General features: G+C 34.9%; 1 protein-coding gene across 6 annotated transcripts; it reads right to left on the bottom strand.

Annotated features, from left to right (window-relative positions):
- Positions 1-424: 424 nt before the first annotated feature.
- Positions 425-9,282, bottom strand: LOC132631773 (protein TPX2-like). 6 transcript variants are annotated; one of them, XR_009579054.1, is made up of 17 exons: positions 8,421-9,282; positions 7,309-7,464; positions 6,483-6,633; positions 6,096-6,204; positions 5,340-5,390; positions 5,136-5,233; positions 4,946-5,030; positions 4,779-4,841; positions 3,776-3,837; positions 3,406-3,481; positions 3,231-3,314; positions 3,078-3,140; positions 2,850-2,915; positions 2,725-2,769; positions 2,574-2,647; positions 1,673-1,788; positions 425-722 (listed from the first exon to the last, which is right to left on the bottom strand). XR_009579054.1 is itself a non-coding variant. In XM_060347476.1 (16 exons), the coding sequence occupies exons 1-16, from the start codon at positions 8,590-8,592 to the stop codon at positions 1,770-1,772; spliced, it is 1,374 nt and encodes a 457-aa protein (XP_060203459.1). In that variant the 5' UTR covers positions 8,593-9,282; the 3' UTR covers positions 749-1,769. The 6 variants fall into 6 exon arrangements, 5 of the variants coding, with proteins under 5 accessions (XP_060203459.1, XP_060203461.1, XP_060203460.1 ...); XM_060347476.1 differs by lacking the exon at positions 425-722 and having other exon boundaries at positions 749-1,788; XM_060347478.1 differs by lacking the exon at positions 425-722 and having other exon boundaries at positions 749-1,788; positions 4,946-5,024.
- Between the last annotated feature and the right edge of the window lie 1,205 nt (positions 9,283-10,487).

Raw genomic sequence — 10,487 nt, 5'->3', positions numbered from 1 at the left:
TTTAATTTAGTATAGGGCAAAATAGTAAATTAACTTTGAAGGTAGGAGCTTCCTACTTTTAGTAAGATATGATTACTGATTTGATTTACTTGCACATTGGCAATGAGTAGATATATCAATTTTTATTCAAATGACATGATTTCCCGATGCTCGGCTTGTCATCTGTCAATTAGTTGTCTCACAATTTGTAAATTCACCACCTATTTGAAGACTCAGTTTCTGCTTATATTTTAAAATTGAACGTAAAGAAGTATTTTACTCAATGGATTTCCTTCGTCTTATATTCGTCATTTCTTATTATTTAGTATTTAAAATGCTTATTATGAACAAATTTAGAATGATGGTTTCGTACTGCCATTTGTTGCTTTACTTGTTTCTTCAGTGATTTAATGCTGAAATACTCGAGACAGTATAGTATGTTTTTCATTTCCAAATTCCAACTACGGAGATAAAACTTGTTCGAAAATTTTCATCGTTTTTAGGATTGAAGAGCCTAATTAATAATCTTCATCTTTATGAAAACATACACATTGCGTGCGGTGTGATGCTAACCTATAAAGAATAGGTCTGAGACATGGAGACAGCTACTAAGAGGAATAAGTCAAACAGTTATTCAAATGAGGGACAAACTGTTATAGCACAGACATCCATGTCAGGCCCTTCTTGCCTTCTCATTATGGCTCCTCCATAACAGTTCAACCAACGAGGCCAGTGATTTGGACCTTGAGCAGTGCAAAAAGATAGTCAGGGTTAGTAGTTTCTTAAATTCTAAAAAGAGGAGTTGCTCTCAGAGATGAGGAGCGAGTGGAATACACAAGTTCAATATGCTGGATAAGTGTACGTATACCAAGTGATCACTAGAGATAACAGAGTGTAATAGGCAGAAAAAACCATTGCCTCCTATACGCCACTTTCCCATGTCATTCCAACTCTATCTCAATGTCTTACAAATTGAACCAGCAGAGGATCTAGTGTGTGTCATATGAGTTCATACTAACCTAAATGCTTTGGCTCAGACCTTGTATGTGTTAAAAAATTCACTAAAAAGTACAAATTATAAATTTCTAACCCAGTAAATCAAATAGGTGGTGGTAGAATCCTGAAATCGAATCAGAAAATTCAAATCCTGAATCCCGATTAGAACCCTCACATGCAAAAAAGTTAAGAGTTAGTGAAGCCAACTCATGCGCACAATAGCCTATGTGATGCTTAGACTTAAAAGACATGGCAAAGTCCAACTGGAATTGAACTTCGCAATGTCGCATACCTTGAAGAGCTTTTTGGAATGAAACTTGGATGCACTCCCTCCAATTAACAGAGAGATGGAGAAAGAATGATACCACGAAGGGTTCTTTGGACTGGAAGGTACGGAAGGAAGGAGGATCCGACCGAGTAACGTACAGTAGCAATTTTTCTCTCTGGATCATTTCCTTTTGAACTGTTGAGTTGATATAAGTTTATACATTGGGTAATTAAAAGACTATAATCCCCTTCCTAGCACATGTACCTTGCTGATGTAGATAACAGACCAAAAGGAATACACTCTATTTGACTTGCTGTACAGTGCTAGCCAAAAAAATTGGTGTTGCAAGTCTCGAGGACAGTCTTTTATTTCTTTGCTATAGCTAAAGGCATATACTTCCACATAACTCCCGGAGTTAGGAGGATCTACCTTCCATGAAGTAGAGGTCTGCAGGTGCGGGAACCATCTTAGATCCAAGCAACAACTTGCAGCAATTCAACAACCACATATGTTAGCCACAAAATTCTCATCGGATCCCCAAGCTCCTGAGAGATTAATGTGAAAGGTAGATGCAAAGATTAACAACATCAAAAAAAAAAAATTAAGATAGCAAACTAGCAATGATACTGCTTCTTTTTCTTTTTCCTTTTGTGATGAGACCTTTTTTTGGGTTCAGGCCTCAAATCGTTGATCACTAAAACAAAGAAAACTGGAACGACAAAGCATGCAGCCATGGAAGGATAAGGCATGTCTAGACGCAAATGCTTGCTTTATGTCAACCTTGGTTCAATCAAATGGCTGCTGAGATGGGTTTAAAGGATCAAGGACGGCAAGTTATTATTGTAGAATATCATTTGATAAAACAAGAGATATGATAGTACTGAGTCTACTGACTAACCAAAAGGGAATTTTAAATGAGGTAAAACAATAGTTTTGCTCTCTAAGTTCATAACTTTAAGACTATGGTCGCACAAGGTCTCAAAGGATGCAGCGATATGGTTAAGTATCCCTTTATAAAACTCTAAAAGTAAACAACAGAAGCTCTAGCTTAAAAGGTTTATCTTGATTAAAAGTTCTTCTGTGGACTTTCTCAGGGGCGGATGGAGCACTATAACTTGGATTCAATTGAACCCCAAACTTTCGATGCGAGACATAAATTTATGTGTAAGAATTTACTAAAATTACAATAAATAGTAGATATGAACCCATAACTTTAAAAATATAATGATTTAGTGCTAAAAATTTAAGATGTTGAACCCTAGAATTTAAATCCTCGATCCGCCTTTGGACTTTCTGTTTTCCTCTATATGAAACTCAAGCAATATGATACCTGTTCATGTTGGAGTGGTGCCCAATCCTGGTGCCCCTCTCTGCCGCACACTGATTTGGCTTTCCAACACATTTCTGTATAATTGAAATATCAATCAGAAGAAGTTGCAGTCAACAGTTAAAAGAATCTAGCATCTTTCTATACTTCATACCCGAAATTTAATCTGCAAACAATTTGGAGCATTCTCCTTTAACTCCTATACAACAAAAGTGGTTATTAGAAGTAATTCGTCTGCATAATATAAAAAAAAGTCCCTTTTAAGAGTCCATAGCTCACCTTTGCTGAGGGGTTCTTTTTTGTCTTAGCCACTTCACTTGTTTCCTTTTCAGATCTGAGGGATAACTACGATTAAAAAGGAAACAAGATTAGAATTTTTTGGCTGAGACAGGAGTAAGTTGCTAAAAAATATATAAAAGTCTGATACATTAAGTCTACTGCATAACTGGTAGGATACACCAACAGAGGAATTCGATATGACATGCATAATCATTTCAAAACATGCACCTTATTGAGCAGTTCAATTGGCGGATGCACTGAAAGTTTCTGATCAAATATGGATTTGGAATCCTGTGATATAAGGATACATGAACATTTAATAACAAAAAGAAGGAAAAGAACCAAAGAGGATAAGACACGTTCAATGGAGCAAAAGCATACAATGAAATCATGTGTTACCATTGAGTTTGTTCTTTCTTGTCCAACGTTGTCACCTATGCCATGATCTTCCCTACTTGGAAATATCTGTATGAAGACATGTTCTTTAAACATATACCTTGTAGTCAAAAGTCAAAAAGACCAATATAGGCAAAAAATAAGCCAGGTAATGCGCTACCTTGTTACATTTATGAGATCTTGATTTGAGCGATGTTACAGATTTTCCCTGCTTCACAGCATTTTGAGTGTTTGGTCTGAGAAACAACCCAAAACAGTATAAGCACAAGCTGGACTTGCTATACAAGGAGCGACACTTTGTGGTGCTTTAGGTTGAATTTTATATGGTGAACCAAAAAGGTGATGTTAACTTTATTCATGATAAGATTCTACATGCTTCTTCACCAAGAGAAATTAACTGTATTTTGAATGTCTCATGAGATCTCTGAAAATAGTTGAGCTGTTTTAAGCAAAACTAAGAACGTCACAGTTTTGATTTTGTTCTTTCACATATAGTTATTCCACTGGTGAAGTAAAGAAGCCCATCCAACCTTTTGAAGTCCGCTAAAGCGTTTTGTGCGGCGCAATTGGCATTTGGAGAGTTTGATAACTGCTGTAACCAATGAAACAAAAGAAATTAACTTTCATCAACTGAAAGCATAGAACTAATGTTGCAGAATATGTGCAAATGTTGCAATGATGATTTAGTCATAAACTTTAAGTGCATCAGTTAAGTGCAAGAAAACTTAGAGCATAAAAGACCAAACACAAATCAACATCTAGCTTCATCAATTAGTTGCTAGTCCTTAAAATACTTCCTTACAGCCTCGTATAGGAATAATGCTGCAAGCCCGGATATGATTGCCAAATGGTTGTGGAGTCAAATCATTAATGGCATTTCATAATTCCTTGTCAAGATTAGCTACACTTTATTAGAGTTAGTGCAAAGTAGTTCATAAGGACTCAGTTGTTTACAGCATTGAAGGGTGTGGCCTAGCAGTTTGAAATTGGGAGTAAGACCATGAGAGACCAAGGTTCGAATCTTAATATAGGCAAAAAAATTAAATGACTTCTTCTCATCTACATCAATAATGATGGGAGGATGCAGGTAAGGTAAGTAGTGGAGTGATTGAGGTGCATGCAAATTAGCCAAGACACCAACGTTAGTAAGAAGAGACAAGGCCTCAGTCTACTCCCCAAAGCCAAAAGGCCACAATGGTCAACAGACAATGAAAGACTCCTATAATTTGCACCAATTCATTCTCCCTCACCAATTAGAGAATCGAAACACAAACAACATTAATATGTGCACCAGTAACTTCTCTAAAATTCTTTCTATGATAGGAGAAAATGTAGAAACACCCAAACTAACAGTATACTACGTAAGGTGAAGGTTGAGCAGCACTCCATCCATCTCAAAAACCTAAAGAACATGCTAAGTAGACCGAGATTGGGAAGTAATGCACGTGTTTTGTTTTCCAAGGTAAGCAGTAAGCTTAATTGATTAAACATCAATGCGGAAATAGGAGCAGTGGAAAAGCCATGATTAATTACATGAAACTCAGGCAATGGTGCTCTACTATTTCTGAGAGGAGGTAATGTAGCAGCCTTGAGTATCTGCAGAAAGCACAAATGGATACGGCTCAGATGAAATATTATGTGGAGAAGAAGTCATCACTATTGAAATGTTTTCACAGGAGAGCACTACTCGGAATACCAACATTTCTGTTCAAGGGCTGTGCTTTAAGCATTTGGGTTTTGGCTTTTGTGATTTCACTTGACTTTGAGTCCTTGTTGTACCTGAAACTTTTAATCAGGAAAACCCCAAAGCTGATTACCAACTGGTACTGGTAGCAGCTTTATACCAAGATGCAAGACTAAGAGAACCAAACAATTTACTTAAAAGCATACATTCTCCTTTGTGCCCTCTGCAGAGTTTCTAGTTCAGGTTCTCTTGGAACAGTAACTTTAGATTTGGGATGTGCCGAGTTATAGATGGATGAGGTATCCTGCCAAAACAGAATAAAATCTCTCAAGCTGAAAAAATGATGCTTAAAAAGTTCCCAAACAGGATCTGTAATATGAAACCACAATTAAGAAGCCTTCAGATAGTACCTTTTTGGATATCTTGTGAGATAGTAGACGTTGATGCTTCAAGTGAGCAATCTGGTTTGCAAGATAAAATGAGGAATTAAGAAAATTTCTAGCAGTTTACAGCTTTTAGGAATGGGAAATATTTTCTTAACATATCCTATAGATAGAAAACTAACTTGAACAGGTTAATTCTGTACACAATTAAATCTAACGCCACTAAAACAATATCACTTGGGAAGATGAAAATCAAGCCAATTCTTTTGTTGTTTATCTTGAATAGTAAATGCTACTCCAAATGTCTTACTAACTAATTGCTAATTTTTCTCAGCATAAACCTGCTTTGTGCAATCACTGAAGTAATTTCAACAGGCTAGTACCTATTGCCAAAAAAAGGATACTATTTGCACACCTAACTTGTAGCTTAGTTCATAGCTTTCCATAACCACAACTAGTCCAATTAACCACTTTCCTAAATGTCTTAAGTTACAAAAGATCAAACAGCAAATTCCTTTGGCAAATAGCATTAGTGTCATAGAGAAGACACTGTCTCAAGATCTAGGAAGAAAGTACAAATAAGTCATTCAATTTAAACTTGGCATAGATCATAAGAGAAAAAAATCCAAGGAGTAAGATGGATGAACCATTATACTGAAAGAGGACAGAGAAGTGAGGGTGTATGCTCTCTAAGGATACATGTGTGAAACACAAAGTTAGAAGCCAACCAGAGGGTAACAAAATAATACTATCACCAAACAGTAATTGAATAACTTCATGCACCTTAAGTAGATAACCAATCTCTAGCTTTTGCCTTTTGGTAGCAATATTTTCGAAAGCCAAAGAATTCTGTGAGCTTGTCACATCAGTCTTGTCAGATGTTTTCTGCGACCTAGCAATTAAAGAATGAGAAAATGAAAGCAAAAATTAAGAATTACTTAAACTGGTTTGAGAAGTCAAGAGAGCTAACAAGGTGAATGCCATGAACTGCAGAAACATATACAAGCCTGAACTGCAGCTTTTAAGTAACATTGTCACTGACATTATAGTTTCTAAGAATTTCTGGCGTGAGGGAGAAAAAGAAACTAAAATTTTCACTTAGATTTCATCTTATAGTAATTCAAAAGTATAACCTTCAAGAAAAGAAGATAGAATATATCTTTTACATACTTCTGTTTAGCCAAATGACTAGCCGTGGGCTTCATTAAAGTTGAACCTCTTGTATTTGAAGATCTTGGCTCTGGCTTTGTCTTAGAAATTTCATGAGTAGTTTGACCTTTAGATATTGTTCCTGAGCGGGGACAAGGAAACCAGTAAAACACTGTTGAAATTATTTTGTCAGAACTTTTGCTAGTTAACCATGTGCATATCAGAGCTACTATAATTACTGTTTAATCTACTATCAACCGAGTACTGAAACTAAACCTAATAAAATCACTTAGCTAGTTATTATAACTGCAAAAACATAAAGAGAAAAGAACGGACAAGCCATAATTACGATAAGATAATAATTCAATTAACCATGCAACTACTAGCACTAGCAGTGCCCAAAGACTGATCTAGAATGTGCATGTTTCTTAGTAATTATTTCTTCTGCAAGTTAGGTCAAAGTAAGTCGAATAGATTCAGGAACAGGATTAATTTGATTAAGTACCTCTGTGGAGTTTAGAGGATAACCGAAATCAGAATATCAAGTTTTAGCTCAAATCTCGTGTTGCTACAGTGCACAAGTAAGTTAACTTGAAAAAAAAAAAAAAAAACTATGAAAAAGAACAGATTACTACAATTTAAGCGCACAGACACCGAAAAGGCAAACTTTGAGTTAAAGTCAACACATGATTCGATGAAGATGTGTCAGTATAACAGAGCTTCTCTTGTAATACTTGCACATAGATCCATTAGATGAATGTTCTGATGTGAGTTAAAAAATGAGACTACTCTGAAGTTTTGCAACCTAGAACTGCAAAGGTGAATGAGATAGTGCCTACATATATACCTTTATTTTTCGATTTGGAGGGCGAAACTTCAGAACCAACAGGAACGTATGAGTTGTTGCCTTTTGATTTTGCCGTTTTCCCATCTTGTAACCTTGAGCAACCATTTGAGTTTCCTGCTGTAATCTCTTTCCCCAGGTTTAACTTTATAATGAGAGCTAAGAAGTTTCCAAATAAACAGGAAAAATCAAAAAAGAAAGAGTGAGTAAACCATAAACCAACCACAAGAGAAAAATCTCCACTAAGCGGATCAAAAAAATAATAGCTGTCACAAAGATCAACTTATGATACAATATTGTCAATAAAAATCCTTTCATTCACAAAATATACGAGAGAGGACAAGGACGAGGAACAAAAGGAAGAGGAACTAGAAATTGAAACCAAAACTTTGTGCTTGCAACATAGGCATTCTATTACTCTCTATTTCCCAAAATTTATGTGGCATAGATGGAATTTCGAGATTCAAACTTCTAAACCTTGACCGTAAATTGGGACATAGAAGCTTTAAGTTTTTCGAAATAGAATTTATATATTTGGAAACTACGTAAAAAGTACTATAAATCAATAATTAACAACTTAAAATATTGAAAACGCATATAAAGAAATTCCGGTCAAAGAAAAACTTGGTTGACTCTCGGAATTCCCACTGTGCTGCATAAATTGGAACTATAAACGATCCATATTATGTCTTCACTGAATCAGAAAAATTAATGTACATTCCACCAGCATTCTAAGATAAACTTGCTAAAAGTATGATTTCAAGGACAAGAAGCATCCAATCCAGAAGAACAACAGACAAGGTTTCTACTGGCTAAACGAAACAGACATTAACTCAAATGATGGTGTTTCTCAGATTGAAACAAAATCAGCAAAGTAATATCACTAGTTTATCTTCCAACTGTTGGAGTAGTTTCTGGGAAACAGGACTATTGATTTTCGTTTTAATTTAAATTTCTCTGTCCAGAAATAAGACACCTTTTACAATAGTCTCCTTGTTCAATTATAAATTCAAGTTATCCCTGCACAGAAACTTGTTTGTATCCCATAAAGAAGGACAGTGAATTTATTTAGGGTTAGTTAAACACTCATGCAAATTGTTTAATGTATGACTTACGAGAAGGCGGATAATTGCCAGAGGTTTGAAACCAGCGCTGGGCATCTTCAGCCTCGGAAGTTGACTCCGGTCGGCAGAAATCATAAAACCGAGCAGCGTCAAACTCATATTCCGAGTCTATTTCCGATGCCTCCATACATTCTACAATGAATTCCTCCATTTCTTCGTCCATTCTGTTTCTATAAACATATAACAAAAAAAAACGTATTCCATAAACATGCAACAAGTTATTACCGAACGAGAAATTGAGAGGAAATCATCGATGTGTCCTGGTTTATGGAATGTGTTGGTTCACATGGTCCTTGAACAATGGACGTGGCGAGGGTGAAAGCTTTTATTGCCAAATGATGATTTCAAAGGCGAAATTTTCTCGTTATGGGCGGTGAAGACGCGGTGATCCTTTTATACTCCTACTACTCTGTCTCTCTCATATATGTCGAGGCTTTGGAGTTTTGGGCTATCACCCATATTTCAAATTTTGCTGCTCCTCTTTTGGAAATGTAATAGCACAACTTCCTCTCCATCAACTTTCACCAAATTGACACTCCATTAGTTTTTAAATATATATTTTTTAATGTTAAAATGTTGAGTTAATTTAACTTTAAAGTTTAGATAAATTGGGACCAAGGGAGTATTACAAAAACGCCCACATTATTTATCGCATAACGACATTTTGGAATTATCACTTTTTCATTTTCCTTTTTTCTTTTCTCTTTCTTTTTTGTTTGCCATAATTTCTCACATTGCAATATCAAGAGTTTGATTCATCTTCAAACTTGCAATTTCACTTTTATTTTAATTTTAGATTCTTACATGGATCGAAAAATAATTGCAATTGGAAATATTACACTTAACTTAAGGGCACAATACCTTGTAACATAAGGGAAAAACATGAATCTTACAACCATAAATACTTCTTCCCATGGAATGTATACATCAAATTAAATATGGTAAGTTAGTCAAAAATTAAAGTAAGAATACATGCAAATTAACTATGATTAAATGTATATATAAAAGACACATATTATGTGTTCATTGATTTAGTGTAAATACTTGAAATGCACAAACAAAACCAGTCGTATCACCAACTAGCATTATGAACTCATATATAAAGGGGACTTATTCAACAATCTGTATAGAACTAGTACATACGACATGAAAAATGGCACTCAGTTGGTTTTCAAACTTACTTTGATCCCATTATCTAGAGAGTTGAGATACAGACAGAAGAAGTGCCATTTGGCACGATCAAAGCTACAACCTATAAAAGATAATGGAGATAAATAAAAGACAAATAAGGAGTGAAACAAAATGTCAGAAGACGGTTTCCCAATAGTTGTCTTTGGGATAGAGTCAAAACTTGAAAACTGGCGTACAACAACCTTCCAAGATTATTCAAATTTTAGAGTCACGTTAAAAAGTCAAGTGTGATCATATTTGTACTTCAGCAAATACAGTATACAATGACTGTAAGGAAGCAAATCGAGGAGGGATGAAGATTGTGAGGAATCTGCTAAATTGTTTTTGCGTTTGCCAAATCACGTTAAAGGCCAAACACTTCTTTTTCGATCTTTCGTTTAAAAGAATAATTCGTAATTTTGCATCAATATTTTGAAAATAATACTCCTATCATCATTCATGACCAACATAGTACCGTGTTAATTAGAATCAGAACTACTTATTTGTTCTTGTTCTTGTTCTTGTTCTTTTCATACAATGTATGAGATTTTTATTTTTTGTTTTCAATGAAAAGTCAATATAAAAATGTGTCGATACCGCTAACTCTGTTTGGAGATTCCAAATGTTTTAAACTATTTAACCTTTTGAAGTTTGAAAATATACAATATAGCTTGGTTGCATGTGCATTACACAAGAAATGCTAGAATGAAAAAATCTCATTATTATTATTCTTACAAAAATATTTTAACATAATAGATATTACATCGGAAAGAACTTATTAAAGTACAAGAATACTATGAGAATCAGAAAAGTAAAGCAGCAAAATACTAGTAGTCGATATAGACTAATCAGATTACATATAAATATTTACAGAATGGAAATCAAACA

The sequence above is a fragment of the Lycium barbarum genome, chromosome 3 (genome assembly GCF_019175385.1).
Source record: "Lycium barbarum isolate Lr01 chromosome 3, ASM1917538v2, whole genome shotgun sequence".
Classification (NCBI taxonomy): Eukaryota; Viridiplantae; Streptophyta; class Magnoliopsida; order Solanales; family Solanaceae; genus Lycium; species Lycium barbarum.
This window is presented reverse-complemented; position numbering and strand designations above follow the sequence as displayed.

Coding starts and splice junctions, on each gene's coding strand:
- LOC132631773 (XM_060347476.1), bottom strand. CDS start 8,592: ATGGACGAAGAAATGGAGGAATTCATTGTAGAATGTATGGAGGCATCG. Junction 6,205..6,482: donor AGTCATTTGGCTAAACAGAA/GTATGTAAAAGA, acceptor TTTAATTGCTAG/GTCGCAGAAAACATCTGACA. Junction 2,770..2,849: donor AAAAGAACCCCTCAGCAAAG/GTGAGCTATGGA, acceptor TTTGTTGTATAG/GAGTTAAAGGAGAATGCTCC.